The 19,786-nt window shown below is 49.7% G+C and overlaps 1 protein-coding gene and 1 long non-coding RNA gene across 3 annotated transcripts; one reads left to right on the forward strand and one right to left on the reverse strand.

The window, feature by feature from the left end:
- Positions 1 to 4,627: 4,627 nt before the first annotated feature.
- Positions 4,628 to 13,865, reverse strand: LOC142921766 (uncharacterized). The gene is made up of 3 exons (XR_012939652.1): positions 13,760 to 13,865; positions 10,404 to 10,468; positions 4,628 to 4,993 (listed from the first exon to the last, which is right to left on the reverse strand). It is a non-coding gene; the product is annotated as an uncharacterized LOC142921766 (long non-coding RNA).
- A 177-nt stretch (positions 13,866 to 14,042) lies between these two features.
- Positions 14,043 to 19,423, forward strand: LOC142921787 (gap junction gamma-1 protein-like). Of its 2 annotated transcripts, none has more exons than XM_076063122.1 (4): positions 14,043 to 14,116; positions 16,555 to 16,889; positions 17,037 to 17,377; positions 19,260 to 19,423. In XM_076063122.1, coding segments are annotated over exons 2-4 (645 nt in total). In that variant the 5' UTR covers positions 14,043 to 14,116; positions 16,555 to 16,587; the 3' UTR covers positions 19,262 to 19,423. The 2 variants fall into 2 exon arrangements, with proteins under 2 accessions (XP_075919237.1, XP_075919236.1); XM_076063121.1 differs by lacking the exon at positions 14,043 to 14,116 and adding an exon at positions 14,825 to 14,893.
- The last annotated feature ends 363 nt before the right edge of the window (positions 19,424 to 19,786 follow it).

A 19,786-nucleotide genomic window follows, 5' to 3' on the forward strand; every position in this document is an offset into this window, starting at 1 on the left:
GATCATTTCTTTGTCAGTGGGCAAACCTACAAAATCAGCAGGGCATCAAATACTTTTTTCCTCACTGTATACACACACACATATACACACACATATATACACGGCTGGTTGGGTGGGTGAGTGGGGTGTTTGTTTTTGGCATCATCCGAGCAAGTGCTTTGAAGCGCGGCAGTCACACACACAAAAAACAAAAGATCCCCCGTGTAGCCTTAACAGACTGTAGGGGCAAGTGCTGTTAGCGAGCAGCACCAATGAAGACCGGCACGGCACACGAAGGGGTGGGTGGCCAGCACCACGCCCGACCGCCTTTGTCTTTCTCTCCGGGCGGCGCACGATTCTGCTCGCAGCTCCTCACTCACTCTCAGAACTCATCAATTGTATTCGCGCGGCTCTTAGCTTCTCGCAACTCTTATCGCTCATCGAAATCCTTGACTCTGCAAAGCGACTCAAAATATCAGGGTAAATGTAGAATGAAACTTTCAGCGACGCTGTCGGTCAGCACCTAGCAACACATCACCCCTCTCCTCTGCAAGACTAAGTTGCATGATCCTTTGTCCTTGCTTATATGTGAAACGACTTCGTGATATATAAAAAAATCACGACTTCGTGATATTTTAAATATTTTTTTATTCACAGTCTGTTCAAGGCTACACGGGGGATCTTTGTCTTTGTGTTGGGTGCTAACAGCACTTGCCCCAACATTCTGTTCAAGGCTACACGGGAGATCTTTGTCTTTGTGTTAGGTGCTCGCTAACAGCACTTGCCCCAACAGTCTGTGTGTGTGTACACTGTGTGTGTGTACACTCTGTGTGTGTACACTGTGTGTGTGTATACTGTGTGTGTGTCCACTCTGTGTACACTGTGTGTGTATACACTGTGTCTGTGTGTACACTGTGTGTGTGTACACTGTGTGTCCACTCTGTGTGTGTCCACTCTGTGTGTGTGTACACTGTGTGTGTGTGTACACTGTGTGTGTACACTGTGTGTGTGTACACTCTGTGTGTGTGTCCACTCTGTGTGTGTGTGTGTACACTGTGTGTACACTGTGTGTGTGTGTGTACACTGTGTGTGTGTACACTGTGTGTGTGTACACTGTGTGTGTGTAGTGGGGGGCACAGGTGGTGCATTGGCCAGTCATCTCAGTCAGTCGACCCATGGCATCTTTTCATCAATTTATTATTTTCAATTTATTATTTTTACTTGTTACGAATTTTATTAAAATGTTAATTTATTATTTTTATCTTTAATTCTGTTTATTTTTTGTTTTCTACCTACGTGACTTTACCGAAAGAACCAGGAATATGGTAGCGCATTCTCAAATTTGTTGCAGAGGTTTAAGGTTCAAACCTGACAGGCACACCTGCCCACCCCAGTAACATTCACCACAATATGCGCAGTCTGCTTAACAGCGGATGTCAAACATAGTATTGTGTCACTCAAAACGCACAGGTCATATTGCGTGTTGGTGTCACGGTCAAAATTGTGGTAATTCCAGTAACATTATCCAGAATCTCCACAAGGGAGATGACGCGTCAATGATCGCCTCCTTACCGGCAGACTCATGCCCACGTGCAGGCCGGTGTAGGGCCACCTTGTGCCACACAGGGGCAGCTGCCACTTAGGGGCACCCTTCGATTGTTTGAGATGAGATTCGATACGAAACACCGAGTAGGCAAGCGACTTATGAGTGCAAATATGTTGCTTATAACATAGTGAATCCATAATAGAAGTTTTTGGGTTTCATCGCATAAATATATAAATGTTGTGTCGTTAAAACCCGCCACCACCCGACACAGCCAACTAGTAAGGGTTGTCACGTAAACAGAACGTGCCAATTCGTCACTAGCACAGCACGAGTGTATAGTGTAGTGTATAGTGTAGTGTATAGTGTAGTGTATATAGTAGTGTATAGTGTAGTATATAGTAGTGTATAGTGTAGTGTATATAGTAGTGTACTAGCACAGCACTAGCGTGTAGTGTATAGTGTAGTGTATAGTAGTGTGTAGTGTAGTGTATAGTTTATGGTACTAGCACAGCACTAGTGTGTAGTGTATAGTGTAGTGTATAGTGTAGTGTACTAGCACAGCACTAGTGTGTAGTGTATAGTGTAGTGTATAGTGTAGTGTACTAGCACAGCACTAGTGTGTAGTGTAGTGTATAGTGTAGTGTATAGTAGTACATAGTGTAGTGTAGAGTAGTTTAGTGTATAGTGTAGTGTACTAGCATAGCACTAGTGTGTAGTGTAGTGTATAGTGTAGTGTTCTAGCACAGCACTAGTGTGTAGTGTAGTGTATAGTGCAGTGTATAGTATATTGTACTAGCACAGCACTAGTGTGCAGTGTAGTGTATTGTGTAGTGTATAGTGTAGTGTATAGTGTAGTGTACTAGCACAGCACTAGTGTGTAGTGTAGTGTATAGTGTAGTGTACTCGCACAGCACTAGTGTGTAGTGTAGTGTATTGTGTAGTGTATAGTGTAGTGTACTAGCACAGCACTAGTGTAGTGTATAGCGTAGTGTATAGGGTAGTGTAGAGTAGTGTAGTGTATAGTGTAGTGTACTAGCACAGCACTAGTGTATAGTGTAGTGTATAGTGTAATGTATAGTTTAGTGTATAGTGTAGTGTACTAACACAGCACTAGTGTGTAGTGTAGTGTACTAGCACAGCACTAGTCTGTAGTGTAGAGTAGTGTAGTGTATAGTGCAGTGTATAGTGTAGTGTATAGTGTAGAGTATAGTGTAGTGTACTAGCACAGCATGTGTAGTGTAGAGTAGTGTATAGTATAGTGTACTAGCACAGCACGAGTGTGTAGTGTGGTGTATAGTGTAGTGTATAGTGTAGTGTATAGTAGTGTAGTGTATAATAGTGTATAGTGTAGGGTAGTGTAGTGTATAGTGCAGTGTACTAGCACAGCACTAGTGTGTAGTGTATAGTGTAGTATATAGTGTAGTGTACTAGCACAGCACTAGTGTAGTGTATAGTGTAGTGTAGAGTAGTTTAGTGTATAGTGTAGTGTACTACCACAGCACTAGTGTGTAGTGTAGTGTATAGTAGTTTATAGTGTAGTGTAATAGCACAGCACTAGTGTGTAGTGTAGTGTATAGTATAGTGTAGAGTAGTTTAGTGTATAGTGTAGTGTACTAGCACAGCACTAGTGTGTAGTGTAATGTATAGTGTAGTGTACTAGCACAGCACTAGCGTGTAGTGTAGTGTATAGTGTAGTGTACTAGCACAGCACTCGTGTGTAGTGTAGTGTATAGTGTGGTGTATAGTGTACTAGCACAGCACTAGTGTGTAGTGTAGTGTATAGTGTAGAGTAGTATAGTGTAGTGTATAGTGTAGTGTATAGTGTAGTAGTGTGTAGTGTAGTGTATTTCATACAGCTGCGGGGACATGCCCCTTGCACTGCACATAATTTTTATAATCATGTAATGACTGGCTCCGACACGGTAAAGACTTGAAGTTTGTTTATTAATAAATATTCGGCACAGACTTGTTCCTCTATCACTCTCTCTCTCTGCGGATGTCCACCCGCGCTCACCCCGCTCACCAACACGCCGCCGGCTGACGGCGCGCTGGGGAGCGGCTGAGCGGCTGGAGGTCTCGCCGCCACGTGGCCGGCGGAGATGGCGGGGCAGCAGCAGCGATGGGGAGCTCCTCTCGATCTTCAACACCGACCCCTAACGTTGCTGTGCCCCCGGCTTATATTCGCTCCGCGGAGGCTAAGCCCCGCCTCTGGCCACGCCCCTCTTGGAACCTTCGGGAACGTTTCAGAGGCTTCCCTGGTGGATCCTTTCACCCAGATGTAATACCCACTATAGATAAACACAGCCTGTATAAGGTAATTCAGTTCGATCCTCCACACATTTCGAACCGCTTTTAATGAACGCACGCCCAGTGTCAATTGTGGCATTCGGCAAAGGTAACTTTAAACCTAATGTCAAAATAATTAACGTCCACAAACAAACGATAACCATCAAACGAGGAAGGACACCAGTTCAATCCCTGGTTGGGGGCCGACTCAGCCCAACATGTCTACAACAACTCCACGTCCGAGGCCCGAACGCAAAAAGACGGAAACCTCCCCAGGGTTCCACGTGGAGACCTGGGGACACTTGGAGGCATTTTGACACCACCCACCACCCCCGCACGGTGCGATGCTGAGACGCTTGGAGCAGGCCGCACACACCCCCCTCCATCCTCCCCTTCCTCCCTCCCCCCTTCCCTCCCACCCCTCTCTCCCCTCCCTCCTCCCCTCCCTCCCTTCCACCCCTCCCCTCCCTCCCACCCCTCTCTTCCCTCCCTATCTCCCTCACCCACTGCTCGTCCCTCCTGACCCCCCCCTCCCAAACTGATGATACGGGTTCCATCTCAGCGTCATTGCCTGTCGCAGTCGCTCCATCCACTCACGCCCCCTCCGACCCCTCTCCCCGCCCCCCCCTGCACCCCTTCCCTCCGCCCTCCCTCCTCCTCCCCCTCTCTCCACCCCTCCCCCCGCTCCACCCACCCCTCCTCCCTCCGCCTCCTCTATAACCCCCCCTCCCCCAACTCTGCTCCCTCCACCTCTCCCCCCGCGCCCCGCCGTGCCCCCCCCGGCGTGTCTCCACGCCTCCTCCGTCGGGTTGAAGTGGACGTTCCGCCCCCGGCTGGCGAGCTCCTGTAGCTCCCGTCGCCTCTCGACAGAACTCCGATGCCGCGAGAACTGTTCCCTCAAGAACACCTCGCGCTCCATCGCAACCCTCGCCTGCTCCACCGCCTCCCTCTGCCTCACCCGTGAGTCCCTCCTCGACTCCCTGTCGCCTCCGGCCCCGCTGCTGACCCCCCGCCCCCGGCCCTCCCTGTCCGGCGGCCGCTGCTGCCCCCTGTCGGCGTCAATCAGCTGCCTTAGCCTGTCCGAGATGTCGGAGATCCTCCCGCGGTTGACTTCTCCTCCTCGACCTCGGCCCCTCTCCATGGCCGGCGGTTGTCACCGGTCGGATTCTTGCTCGGCCCCTCCTGTGCCGTCACAGCAACCATCGCGGCCGTCATCGCCTCCAACACCGTCACCTCTGCGTGGGTCTCTGTAGGTCTCTGTGAGTGTGCTGGTTTCTGTGGCTCTCTGTGGGTCTCTATCAGTGACGTGCGGTGAGGTCAATGGCTGGGGGAGGCACTGGCTGGTGTCAGAGCCAGATTCACACACTGAGGGGGGCGTGGCCTCACTGATGTGGGCGTGGCCTCACTGAGGGGGCGTGTTAGACACGTGTTAGACACGTCCCCCTCAGTGAGGCAGATGTGAGAGCTGCCTCCCCTGGTGCTTTTTCATTGCAGTTTCACGACGAGACCAGCGGCCCTACATATCTTTATACATACACGTGAAATAAGTTACCTGGAGTATGGAAGGCGAGGACATGAAATGAAGGGGTCTACAAACATTACATTGGTGACATACTGAGATAGTAACAAGCACGTGCTTTTTGCCCACGCTCCATCCAGTTACTGAGGGGTTGCGCAATCAGAGGGGAGGCTGAGCTCGTCGCTGTCTCACCTCTCGTCTCTTCCTGTATTTGCAGCGGAGCTCCGCAAATTTGGCGATTTTGACTCTAAAAATGATTGGAATCGTACAGAAATTACATTCATAACACACATCAGTGGAAAAATCTTAATATTTATTTTATTGGATTATTCTTTATTTTTACTTTTCGTAACAGCTGTTTTCATTGGAGTATCACAGGTGAGGCTCTGCCTCCCTTGCCTCCCCTGACCGCACGTCCCTGGTCTCTATGAGTGTGAGTTTCTGTGGGAATGAGTCTCTGTGGGTAGCAGTGGGTCTCTATGAGTGTGGGTTTCTGTGGGTATGGGTCTCTGTGGGTAGTAATGGGTCTCTATGAGTGTGGGTTTCTGTGGATATGGGTCTCTGTGGGTAGTAATGGGTCTCTATGAGTGTGGGTTTCTGTGGGAATGCGTCTCTGTGGGTAGCAGTGGGTCTTTATGAGTGTGGGTTTCTGTGGGTATGGGTCTCTGTGGGTAGCAGTGGGTGTCTATGAGTGTGGGTTTCTGTGGGTATGGGTCTCTGTAGGTAGCAGTGGGTGTCTATGAGTGTGGGTTTCTGTGGATATGGGTCTCTGTGGGTAGCAGTGGGTCTCTATGAGTGTGGACATTTGTGAGCATGGGTCTCTGTGGGTAGCAGTGTGTCTCTATGAGTGTGGGTTTCTGTGGGTATGGGTCTCTGTGGGTAGCAGTGGGTCTCTATGAGTGTGGGTTTCTGTGGATATGGGTCTCTGTGGGTAGCAGTGGGTCTCTATGAGTGTGGGTTTCTGTGGGAATGGGTCTCTGTGGGTAGCAGTGGGTCTCTATGAGTGTGGGTTTCTGTGGATATGGGTCTCTGTGGGTAGCAGTGGGTCTCTATGAGTGTGGGCATTTGTGAGCATGGGTCTCTGTGGGTAGCAGTGGGTCTCTATGAGTGTGGGTTTCTGTGGGTATCTGTCTCTGTGGGTAGCAGTGGGTCTCTATAAGTGTGGGTTTCTGTGGGTATGGGTCTCTGTGGGTAGCAGTGGGTCTCTATGAGTGTGGGTTTCTGTGGGTATGGGTCTCTGGGTAGCAGTGGGTCTCTATGAGTGTGGGTTTCTGTGGGTATGGGTCTCTGTGGGTAGCAGTGGGTCTCTATGAGTGTGGGTTTCTGTGGGTATGAGTCTCTGTGGGTAGCAGTGGGTCTCTATGAGTGTGGGTTTCTGTGGGAATGGGTCTCTGTGGGTTGCAGTGGGTCTCTATGAGTGTGGGTTTCTGTGGGTATGGGTCTCTGTGGGTAGCAGTGGGTCTCTATGAGTGTGGGTTTCTGTGGGTATGGGTCTCTGTGGGTAGCAGTGGGTCTCTATGAGTGTGGGTTTCTGTGGGTATGAGTCTCTGTGGGTAGCAGTGGGTCTCTATGAGTGTGGGTTTCTGTGGGAATGGGTCTCTGTGGGTTGCAGTGGGTCTCTATGAGTGTGGGTTTCTGTGGGTATGGGTCTCTGTGGGTAGCAGTGGGTCTCTATGAGTGTGGGTTTCTGTGGGTATGGGTCTCTGTGGGTAGCAGTGGGTCTCTATGAGTGTGGGTTTCTGTGGGTATGGGTCTCTGTGGGTAGCAGTGGGTCTCTATGAGTGTGGGTTTCTGTGGGTATGGGTCTCTGTGGGTAGCAGTGGGTCTCTATGAGTGTGGGTTTCTGTGGGTATGAGTCTCTGTGGGTCGCAGTGGGTCTCTATGAGTGTGGGTCTCTGTGGGTATGGGTCTCTGTGGGTAGCAGTGGGTCTCTATGAGTGTGGGTTTCTGTGGGTATGGGTCTCTGTGGGTAGCAGTGGGTCTCTATGAGTGTGCGTCTCTGTGGGTATGGGTCTCTGTGGGTAGCAGTGGGTCTCTATGAGTGTGGGTTTCTGTGGGTATGGGTCTCTGTGGGTAGCAGTGGGTCTCTATGAGTGTGGGTTTCTGTGGGTATGGGTCTCTGTGGGTAGCAGTGGGTCTCTATGAGTGTGGGTTTCTGTGGGTATGGGTCTCTGTGGGTAGCAGTGGGTCTCTATGAGTGTGGGTTTCTGTGGGAATGCGTCTCTGTGGGTAGCAGTGGGTCTTTATGAGTGTGGGTTTCTGTGGGTATGGGTCTCTGGGTAGCAGTGGGTCTCTATGAGTGTGGGTTTCTGTGGGTATGGGTCTCTGTGGGTAGCAGTGGGTCTCTATGAGTGTGGGTTTCTGTGGGTATGAGTCTCTGTGGGTAGCAGTGGGTCTCTATGAGTGTGGGTTTCTGTGGGAATGGGTCTCTGTGGGTTGCAGTGGGTCTCTATGAGTGTGGGTTTCTGTGGGTATGGGTCTCTGTGGGTAGCAGTGGGTCTCTATGAGTGTGGGTTTCTGTGGGTATGGGTCTCTGTGGGTAGCAGTGGGTCTCTATGAGTGTGGGTTTCTGTGGGTATGAGTCTCTGTGGGTAGCAGTGGGTCTCTATGAGTGTGGGTTTCTGTGGGAATGGGTCTCTGTGGGTTGCAGTGGGTCTCTATGAGTGTGGGTTTCTGTGGGTATGGGTCTCTGTGGGTAGCAGTGGGTCTCTATGAGTGTGGGTTTCTGTGGGTATGGGTCTCTGTGGGTAGCAGTGGGTCTCTATGAGTGTGGGTTTCTGTGGGTATGGGTCTCTGTGGGTAGCAGTGGGTCTCTATGAGTGTGGGTTTCTGTGGGTATGAGTCTCTGTGGGTCGCAGTGGGTCTCTATGAGTGTGGGTCTCTGTGGGTATGGGTCTCTGTGGGTAGCAGTGGGTCTCTATGAGTGTGGGTTTCTGTGGGTATGGGTCTCTGTGGGTAGCAGTGGGTCTCTATGAGTGTGCGTCTCTGTGGGTATGGGTCTCTGTGGGTAGCAGTGGGTCTCTATGAGTGTGGGTTTCTGTGGGTATGGGTCTCTGTGGGTAGCAGTGGGTCTCTATGAGTGTGGGTTTCTGTGGGTATGGGTCTCTGTGGGTAGCAGTGGGTCTCTATGAGTGTGGGTTTCTGTGGGTATGGGTCTCTGTGGGTAGCAGTGGGTCTCTATGAGTGTGGGTTTCTGTGGGTATGGGTCTCTGTGGGTAGCAGTGGGTCTCTATGAGTGTGGGTTTCTGTGGGTATGGGCCTCTGTGGGTAGCAGTGGGTCTATATGAGTGTGGGCATTTGTGAGCATGGGTCTCTGTGGGTAGCAGTGGGTCTCTATGAGTGTGGGTCTCTGTGGGTATGGGTCTCTGTGGGTAGCAGTGGGTCTCTATGAGTGTGGGTTTCTGTGGGTATGGGTCTCTGTGGGTAGCAGTGGGTCTCTATGAGTGTGCGTCTCTGTGGGTATGGGTCTCTGTGGGTAGCAGTGGGTCTCTATGAGTGTGGGTTTCTGTGGGTATGGGTCTCTGTGGGTAGCAGTGGGTCTCTATGAGTGTGGGTTTCTGTGGGTATGGGTCTCTGTGGGTAGCAGTGGGTCTCTATGAGTGTGGGTTTCTGTGGGTATGGGTCTCTGTGGGTAGCAGTGGGTCTCTATGAGTGTGGGTTTCTGTGGGAATGCGTCTCTGTGGGTAGCAGTGGGTCTTTATGAGTGTGGGTTTCTGTGGGTATGGGTCTCTGGGTAGCAGTGGGTCTCTATGAGTGTGGGTTTCTGTGGGTATGGGTCTCTGTGGGTAGCAGTGGGTCTCTATGAGTGTGGGTTTCTGTGGGTATGAGTCTCTGTGGGTAGCAGTGGGTCTCTATGAGTGTGGGTTTCTGTGGGAATGGGTCTCTGTGGGTTGCAGTGGGTCTCTATGAGTGTGGGTTTCTGTGGGTATGGGTCTCTGTGGGTAGCAGTGGGTCTCTATGAGTGTGGGTTTCTGTGGGTATGGGTCTCTGTGGGTAGCAGTGGGTCTCTATGAGTGTGGGTTTCTGTGGGTATGAGTCTCTGTGGGTAGCAGTGGGTCTCTATGAGTGTGGGTTTCTGTGGGAATGGGTCTCTGTGGGTTGCAGTGGGTCTCTATGAGTGTGGGTTTCTGTGGGTATGGGTCTCTGTGGGTAGCAGTGGGTCTCTATGAGTGTGGGTTTCTGTGGGTATGGGTCTCTGTGGGTAGCAGTGGGTCTCTATGAGTGTGGGTTTCTGTGGGTATGGGTCTCTGTGGGTAGCAGTGGGTCTCTATGAGTGTGGGTTTCTGTGGGTATGAGTCTCTGTGGGTCGCAGTGGGTCTCTATGAGTGTGGGTCTCTGTGGGTATGGGTCTCTGTGGGTAGCAGTGGGTCTCTATGAGTGTGGGTTTCTGTGGGTATGGGTCTCTGTGGGTAGCAGTGGGTCTCTATGAGTGTGCGTCTCTGTGGGTATGGGTCTCTGTGGGTAGCAGTGGGTCTCTATGAGTGTGGGTTTCTGTGGGTATGGGTCTCTGTGGGTAGCAGTGGGTCTCTATGAGTGTGGGTTTCTGTGGGTATGGGTCTCTGTGGGTAGCAGTGGGTCTCTATGAGTGTGGGTTTCTGTGGGTATGGGTCTCTGTGGGTAGCAGTGGGTCTCTATGAGTGTGGGTTTCTGTGGGTATGGGTCTCTGTGGGTAGCAGTGGGTCTCTATGAGTGTGGGTTTCTGTGGGTATGGGCCTCTGTGGGTAGCAGTGGGTCTATATGAGTGTGGGCATTTGTGAGCATGGGTCTCTGTGGGTAGCAGTGGGTCTCTATGAGTGTGGGTTTCTGTGGGTATGGGTCTCTGTGGGTAGCAGTGGGTCTCTATGAGTGTGGGTTTCTGTGGGTATGAGTCTCCGTGGGTCTTTGTAAGCATGGGTCTCTGTGAGTGTGGGGCCTTACGTGGTGAAATTAAAATTATTGTGAGGTGATGTATGATGATTATGCGTAATCTAAACTGTTTTTTGTGTGTATACATAAACTGTATATTATGTATATATAAAGTGTATATTATGTATATATGAACTGTATATTATGTATATATAAACTGTATATTACGTGTATATAAACTGTCCGCACCAGGGACAGCTCCAAGCGAGGAGTGAGGAGCACGCTGGGGCCTTCTTGGCGTTGATTCAGCGACGGAGAGCCGTGGGGAGAGAGGGGGTGAGATGGGAAGAGATGAGAGAGAGAGGGACATCGAAAGAGAGAGATGAAACATCTCCTGCTGCTACTTTTGCTGCGTCTCCCCTTAAACTCATACAGGAGACTTTACATTATAGTGGTAGTAGGACACAGTACTACTACTACACAGTACTACTACTACACAGTACTACTACTACACAGTACTATTACACAGTACTACTACACAGTACTACTACTACACAGTACTATTACACAGTACTACTACTACACAGTACTATTACACAGTACTACTACTACACAGTACTACACATCACTACTACACAGTACTACTACTACACAGTACTACTACTACACAGTACTACTACACAGTACTATTACTACACAGTACTACTACTACACAGTACTACTACTACACAGTACTACTACACAGTACTACTACTACACAGTACTACTACACAGTACTACTATTACACAGTACTACTACACAGTACTACTACTACACAGTACTATTACTACACAGCACTACTACACAGTACTACTACACAGTACTACTACTACTACACAGTACTACTACTACACAGTACTATTACTACACAGTACTACTACTACACAGTACTACTACACAGTACTACTACTACACAGTGCTACTACCCAGTACTACTACTACATAGTACTATTACTACACAGTACTACTACTACACAGTACTACAACACAGTACTACTACTACACAGTACGATTACTACACAGTACTACTACTACACAGTACTACTACACAGTACTATTACTACAGAGTACTACTACACAGTACTACTACTACACAGTATTACTACACAGTACTACTACTACACAGTACTACTACACAGTACTACTACACAGTACTATTACACAGTACTATTACTACACAGTACTACTACACAGTACTACTGCACAGTACTACTACTACACAGTACTACTACTACACAGTACTATTACTACACAGTACTACTACACAGTACTATTACACAGTACTACTACTACACAGTACTACTACACAGTACTATTACACAGTACTACTACACAGTACTACTACTACACAGTACTACTACACAGTACTATTACACAGTACTACTACACAGTACTACTACTACACAGTACTACTACTACACAGTACTACTACACAGTGCTATTACACAGTACTACTACACAGTACTATTACTACACAGTACTACTACACAGCACTACTACACAGTACTACTACTACACAGTACTACTACTACTACACACGCCAGCTCGTGACGTCTACTTAGTAACACTTGGCCTGCTGAGTCTCTGTTTCTGTCTCTCTCTGTCTCTCTATGTGTCTGCCTCTCTCTCTCTCTCTGTGTCTCTCTGTCTGTCTCTTTCTCTATCCCTGTGTCTCTCTCTGTGTCTCTCTCTGTCTCTTTCTCTATCCCTGTGTCTCTCTCTGTGTCTCTCTCTCTGTCTGTCTCTTTCTCTATCCCTGTGTCTCTCTCTGTCTGTCTCTTTCTCTATCCCTGTGTCTCTCTCTGTCTGTCTCTTTCTCTATCCCTGTGTCTCTCTCTGTGTCTCTCTGTCTGTCTCTTTCTCTATCCCTGTGTCTCTCTCTGTATGTCTCTTTCTCTATCTCTGTGTCTCTCTCTGTGTCTCTCTCTGTCTGTCCTTTTCTCTATCCCTGTGTCTCTCTCTGTGTCTCTCTCTCTGTCTGTCCCTTTCTCTATCCCTGTGTCTCTCTCTCTGTCTGTCCCTTTCTCTACCCCTGTCTCTCTCTCTCTCTCTGTCTCTTTCTCTATCCCTGTGTCTCTCTCTGTGTCTATCTCTGTCTGTCTCTTTCTCTATCCCTGTGTCTCTCTGTGTCTCTGTCCCTTTCTCTATCCCTGTGTCTCTCTCTCTGTCTGTCTCTTTCTCTATCCCTGTGTGTCTCTCTCTCTGTCTGTCCCTTTCTCTATCCCTGTGTCTCTCTCTCGGAGGCGACGGCGAGATGGTGACGACGATGGACGTGAGTAGCACGACGGGCAATCATCCCACTTCCCAGCAACAGCCACGAGGTCCCACACAGGGGCCCCTCCTGGACTCTCAGCGAGGCCACGCCCCTCCCCGGCCACGCCCTCCTTCTGGAACCTGCGAGCGCCCTTCCCGATTGGCACCCTCTGTGACTTTTAGCCGAGATGTCCCCCTCTCAAGTTTCTACCGTGGCCTGCAGGCGTCAGTAGTGGCGTCGTAGGCAGCGCTATGCCACGCCACTCGCAAAGGTTAAAGGTGAGTACTTAACAATAATGACATTTTGATTTAAAGCTTTCGTGACTGCAGGGATTCATATTCTTGGTTCTTTCGGTAAAGTCACCTGCACGTAGAAGGGAAACAATAAAATAATAAAAATATAAAACAATAAAATTCTCACGAAGTTTCGACTGCAACACGAGCAGTCATCATCAGGTGTTTCCCTTCTACGTGACTTTTACCGAAAGAACCAAGAATAATAATGACATTGCCAGGCATCTTAATTTCTTTGGGAGTACTCCCTCGGTGATTTAATATTGCTCGAAATAGATTGGTTTAATGTGGTTCATTAAGGTCCAGGTAATGACTACGCTTGCTGTACGAGTTACAAATCTGTTATGAGTGGCTAATGCTGATTTGTTTTTACGTGGATTAAATGCACACAGCAGCCAGTGCAAAGGCGTTTTTTTGTACAAATACATTTTGAAGTATATATAGTATGGCCAATTTAAACACTGCATAAAACAAATTATAAGATTAATGCCTTTTAATGTTAATGAATGCAAAGGAAAAAAGATCAAAACACAGTGTTTAACCATTCGGTCTCTGATACATTTAATGTTTAGTTATGAAATCGGCTCAAATCTATCAATATATCAATAGTTACAATTCCTGTAAGTTTTAAACTATTATACACTGCAAGTACATCAAGTGAAGGTTGGTTGAATACGGTAGTTTAAATTTTTGAAGATTTTGGTTGAGGTTTTATTTTGAACAGTACAATCGTGTTCATCAACCAATCAACAGAGAGCCGCTCTATGGGTATCTCGGTAAAGTCAAGTAGGTAATAAAATAATTTAAATTAAAACAACATTTTATCTTATACCTGCTACGTCACTTTACTGAAAGAAACTAAGAGTGTGGATCCCTGCAGTCACAAAAACTTCAAGTCGAGATTATTATTATTGTTGCTGATACAGCTGACCCTGGACTTTCAATTTCCCGGGAAAGGATTCGAGACTTCCCCGGACGTCGACAAACGCGAACTTACCAGGAAGAGAAACCGGGACAGGTGGCAACTCCAGGTGGAGCGCCCCGCGACAATTACCGACCGCGCGCGCGGTCGGAGCGAGCGACTGGCGGCGCGTGGGCGGGGCTTGGTGACCCACCCGGACTGTACCACCCCGCTGGACGTTGTGGGGGGGGGGGCAGTGCCCTGCCCGACAATGGGTCTCGGTGGTCAGGAGTTACATTGAGAGATGGGATCGGCCAAGTTCGGCTTCCCCCCCACCCCCCACCGCCCACGCCGCACCCCCTCCACTTTGTATCGGATACGGTGAGTTCAGCTCCTGGCTAAGTGACTCAGTGCCCAGGTCGACTGCCGCCACTCTGCTGCGTCATTAAAATCGTAAGCCTGGCCAGGTTCAAGTCCTGCTCTGGAGAGGGGGTGGTGTTGACTCAGCCCATCATCATCATCATGCCTCGGTGGGAGTGGTCGATAAAATAGGTACCAATTAGGTGGCACGTGACTAGTAGCCACCAGGGCCATAGAAAGATGCGGGCTGGATGTTTTATGCCGGGTGAACAATTATGATGCCGGATCATCGACGCATGCAGAGAGAATCGAAGCCCCGGGCAAATTGTAGCTCGTGGCGAGCGGACACCGTGGACCCTAGCGACTGGGTCGCGACTGATTAATGAAAAGATTGTGGGGTCATTAGGAAGGATCACAGGGAGGTGGTGAGGATGGGTCTGGTAGGACGGGGAGGTGGGAATTGGAGCGAGTGGACAGTGTGGGGGAGGGGTTCATTGGGGTCTTGGTTTTGTGGGGGGGGGGAGGTATGGGCGAGGCGGGGGGGGGGCTGTAAACAGCCCTGAACCAGTGGTGGAAACTCCACATTACTATGGTGGGGGGCGAGTAACCCCACGGATTATCAAACCCGGAGATCTTCTGCGTTGGGTCTTTCACATCCACTACCACCTATGGGCACACGACCCTGCCACGTGGGGGCGGACCCTGCCACGTGGGGGGGCGGACCCTGTCACGTGGGGCGGGGGGCGGACCCTGCCACGTGGGGGCGGACCCTGCCACGTGGGGGAGGACCCTGCCACGTGGGGGGGGGCGGACCCTGCCACGTGATGCGCGTTCGGTCGACCTCACGGCCACATCGCGTCACTGTGTCACGTGAGTACTTTGTGCTATAGAGTCACTAAATATACTGTTATAGAGTCACTAAATATACTGTTATAGAGTCACTATTAATACTGTTATAGAGTCACTATTAATACTGTTATAGAGTCACTATTAATACTGCTATAGAGTCCCTATTGATACTGTTATAGTCACTATTAATACTGCTATAGTCACTAATAATACTGTTATAGAGTCACTATTAATACTGTTATAGAGTCACTATTAATGCTGTTATAGTCACTATTAATACTGTTATAGAGTTACTATTATTACTGCTATAGAGTGACTATTAATACTGTTATAGAGTCACTATTAATACTGTTATACAGTGACTATTAATACTGCTATAGAGTCACTATTAATGCTGTTATAGAGTCACTATTAATACTGCTATAGAGTCACTATTAATACTGTTATAGAGTCACTATTAATACTGTTATAGAGTCACTATTAATACTGTTATAGAGTCACTATTAATACTGCTATAGAGTCACTATTAATACTGCTATAGAGTCACTATTAATACTGCTATAGAGTCACTATTAATACTGCTATAGAGTGACTATTGATACTGCTATAGAGTGACTATTAATACTGCTATAGAGTGACTATTAATACTGCTATAGAGTCACTATTAATACTGCTATAGAGTCACTATTAATACTGCTGTAGAGTGACTATTGATACTGCTATAGAGTCACTATTAATACTGTTATAGAGTCACTATAAATACCGCTATAGAGGGACTATTAATACTGCTATAGAGTGACTATTAATACTGTTATAGAGTCACTATTAATAATGCGATAGAGTGACTATTAATACTGTTATCGAGTCACTATTAATACTGCTATAGAGTCACTATTAATACTGCTATAGAGTCACTATTAATACTGCTATAGAGTCACTATTAATACTGCTATAGAATCACTATTAATACTGTAGAGTCGATATCTACTGCTATACAGTCAGCATGTACTACTGTACAGTCCATTAATACTGCTATACAGTCAGCATGTACTACTGTAGAGTCGATATCTAATGCTATAGAGTCAGCATGTACTACTGTACAGTCCATTAATACTGCTATAGAGTCAGCATGTACTACTCTAATCATAGCAGGTACCACCACTTTCGCTTGCCCTGCTCTAATCATAGCAGCTTACACCACAGTATGCATGCACTGCTGCAGGGAAAGCAGGTACCACCACACTATGCACTGCTGTAGTAATAGCACGGACCACCACAGTCACTATGCACTGCTGAATTAATAGTGCTCAGTTGTGGCGAGAGTGCAGAGTTTCTCACATCTGCCCAGTGTGCTCATGACCGGCTCCGGTTTAACACCAGAGTGTGTGAGGACGGGTGAGACATTCTCTAACACAAGTGCGGCTACGCTTTTTTTTGGTCACGCTGCACAATGGTGCCGATCGCCGGGACTGGTTTACTACGGCCTTTGGAGCGGCTTTGCCAGTTTCGCCAGATCGGCCCAGGACCGCTGGATAATGTCGGATGATAATCGTGTGGTGACGGATAATCGATGACGATCGACGGTGTCTCGAGCTGAATGCGGTGCCCAACGTGCGACATTGGTTGACGCGCGGCCGGCCAACGCGCCGTCTAAATCCGCGTCTCTCTTCTGGAATTCTCAGGCGGGCAACGCTTTTGGTGAGCCGGCGGTCGCAATGAGCTGGAGCTTCCTGACCCGTCTGTTGGAGGAGATATCTCTGCACTCGACGTACCTGGGCAAGCTCTGGCTCACCACGTTCCTGATCTTGCGCATCATGCTGACTATCGCGGCGGGCGAATCCATCTACCACGACGAGCAGAGCTCGTTCATGTGCAACTCGCAACAGCCGGGCTGCACAAACGTCTGCTACGACTCCTTCGCTCCCCTCTCCTACGTGCGCTTCTGGATTTTTCAGATTATCACCGTGGCGGCGCCCAGCATTCTCTACCTCGCCTTCGCCATACACAGGATACAGAGGTCTAGTAGAGTTACGACGACGACGATAATCGTGATGATGATAATGACGATGAAGGCCCCCCCCCCCCAAAAAAAAACCTTAATTCCACTCTTTGTTTTGGTGAGAAGGATATTTTTAAACTTTCATTCCCGCGTCGTTATCCGCAGGTCAGAAGGCTCGACCGGCCACAAAAAGCACCGACGGACCGAGCAAGCCGAGGAGAATGTCCAAGCGGAGAAAGGAGGGGAGTTTGCCGACGAGGCTGGCGAGGTCAAGAAGAACGACCACAGATGGCACGACGGGCGCCGCGCGATCCCGGCCGACGGCCTCATGTGGGCGTACACGCTGCAGCTCGTCCTGCGCACGGTGGCCGAAGTGGGCTTCCTTCTGGGCCAGTACGTGATGTACGGCTTGGAGGTGATCCCCCGCTTCGAGTGCCCCGCCGCCACCCTTGCCGCCACCGCGTCGACTGCTTCGTGTCGAGGCCCACGGAGAAGACCGTCTTCCTGTACGTGATGTACGCCGTGGGCGGCCTCAGCCTGGCTCTCGACCTGGCCGAGCTGACTTGTTGCCAGGCAGCCGAGCCAAGCGCCAGCAACGGTCAGGGCTGGATTAAGGTTCTTGTAGGCCCTAGACACTTCTGTCTCGTAGGCCTTCAGTCAGGGCCAGATTAAGGTTCTTGTAGGGCCTTGACACTTCTATCTCGTAGGCCTTCAGTCAGGGCCAGATTAAGGTTCTTGTAGGCCCTAGACACTTATATCTCGTAGGCCTTCAGTCAGGGCTGGATTGAGGTTTATTGTAGGCCCTAGACACTTATATTTCGTAGGCCTTCAGTCAGGGCCGGATTAAGGTTCTTGTAGGCCCTAGACACTTCTATCTCGTAGGCCTTCAGTCACGGCTGGATTAAGGTTCTTGTAGGCCCTAGACACTTATATCTCGTAGGCCTTCAGTCAGGGCCGGATTGAGGTTTATTGTAGGCCCTAGACACTTCTGTCTCATAGGCCTTCAGTAAGGGCTGGATTAAGGTTCTTGTAGGCCCTAGATACTTCTATCTCGTAGGCCTTCAGTCAGGGCCAGATTAAGGTTCTTGTAGGCCCTAGACACTTCTATCTCGTAGGCCTTCAGCGGTAATGTTCTACAGCTGCTACTGCTGCTAACCCATGTCACTAACTCCCTCCGCTGTCACTCGGCTTCCTTCACGCGGTACTTGAAACTGGACGTGCGTCGTCGCTGCTGACACGTTCATTACTTAGCCAGTGCCCTCGTTCGACGGGAGGGCGCGCTGCGTGCCCGCACTTCTGCAGATTCCTACTTGAAGTCATTGGGGAGAGGAGCAAAAATATATCACGCGAGGTAAGCCTCGAAATATCGAACGCGGAAATGTCTTCCGCTATTTATTTTTTGACCGCGGCTATCGCGTGGGATGCCGTTTGTTTTCACCGATAACAAATTCGACGTCACCATGGGACCTCCCATGATGTAGCTGCACATGATGTAGCTGCTCACAACGAGCTCTCAATGTGCTCATAGTGGCATTGTGTCTGTGCTGTTCGCCTTTTGGCATCCTCTGGTCTAACACTGTTTGAGGCTAGGCTCTAAAGATAGCTCTCCCTGGTGTGGACCAATCAGTTTCAAAGACAATGCATCATATACTACCAGAGCATGTTTGTTTGCATGTTCACCACAAGTGTAGCGACATAAATGGTGTCACTACTCTGTAGCGACAGTAGCGAGTGAAGAGTGGTGCTGTATGCGTGGTGCCGCTCTATGGTACCAGAGTGAGCACGGCACGGAATGGCTCACTAGAGGGCAGGGTCCGGGTGTCGCTGAGGTCGGGTCAGGACATGATATCCTGGGTGAACCCGAGAGGGCACGTGACTGGACGAGGGGGCAAGGGGGGACGTGAGGGTTACGTGATAAGGACCCAGGGTCCATCCCGGAAGGATCTGGAAGGGGGCGTGGCCAAGGGCAGAGCCGGCCACACAGTTATAAACCAAGTCCCGGGTGGGAGCGGGGCTGCTGGGTCAACTCTGGGAATGAAGCCGCCATCTAAGGTCCTCGGTCTCCGGTCTCCGCTAGTGGACCAGGCAGCGTGTTGAGCTGTCCTGGTCCGGTAATATAATTAGCTAAGTTGGGAGCGGTGGTTACCGCCCTATGTCGTCATCCTGTTGAGAGTTACCTGTTGCCTCCAGTTCTAGTGTGCGCCTAAATGGAACCCACCACACAAGTGCTGCGTGTGGTTAATGTGAACTTGATTCCATGCAAAAGGTTTCTATTTGGCGTTCCAACATCTGAACACAACTCGTGCTTTATTGCCAGAAAGGGTACGGGCTTCCTCCCTGACGCTCAAAACGTGCCGTTCCCGCTGCTACTGTCGTTGCCATGAACAGGATTGCGAACGGCGATCCTCCTCCTCCGCCTCCTCCTCGTCGCGCGGCCGAGACGGAGGAGGCCGCCCCCCGGCAGGTGGCGATAACGCCGGCGGCTGCGTCGCAGCTGCAAGGTTACCTGCGCGCGATACAGCGGCGGCTGGAGCTGACGGTTTCCCCACCACCCCGACGGACCAGGGCAACGCGGGGATACGGGGAGAGCGGAGCAGGGAGAGGTGGGGGAGGCGGAGAGGGAGGACGGCGGGAGACTCCGGCCTTACGCTCGGCCGCGGTGGCCGTGAGCAAAAACTCCCAAGTGCAGCTCGGCAAGAAATACGAAGTGGCGGCGGCGGCAGACGAAGTAGGAGATTCCGGAGAAGAACAAGGAGAGGTCAAGGCCGCCTCTAGGAAGGGAAGGGCCGTCCGAACGAAGAAATATCCAACCATCTCAGTTTAAGTTTCCTTACTCTTTGGTCCTTTCGGTAAAGTCACGTCGGTAGAAATAAACATTTTACTTTTTATTCTTGGTTCTTTCGGTAAAGTCACCA

The sequence above is a fragment of the Petromyzon marinus genome, unplaced genomic scaffold (assembly GCF_048934315.1).
Source record: "Petromyzon marinus isolate PM22_M1 ecotype Great Lakes invasive population unplaced genomic scaffold, UKy_Petmar_22M1.pri1.0 PM_G_Scaffold_9, whole genome shotgun sequence".
In the NCBI taxonomy this organism is placed as follows: Eukaryota; Metazoa; Chordata; class Hyperoartia; order Petromyzontiformes; family Petromyzontidae; genus Petromyzon; species Petromyzon marinus.

What these genes read in the sequence shown, in the direction of transcription:
- LOC142921787 (XM_076063122.1), top strand. Translation starts at nt 16,588, where the DNA reads ATGAGCTGGAGCTTCCTGACCCGTCTGTTGGAGGAGATATCTCTGCAC. An exon ending in GCCATACACAGGATACAGAG is followed by an intron (nt 16,890 to 17,036) that starts GTCTAGTAGAGT and finishes CGTTATCCGCAG; the next exon opens with GTCAGAAGGCTCGACCGGCC.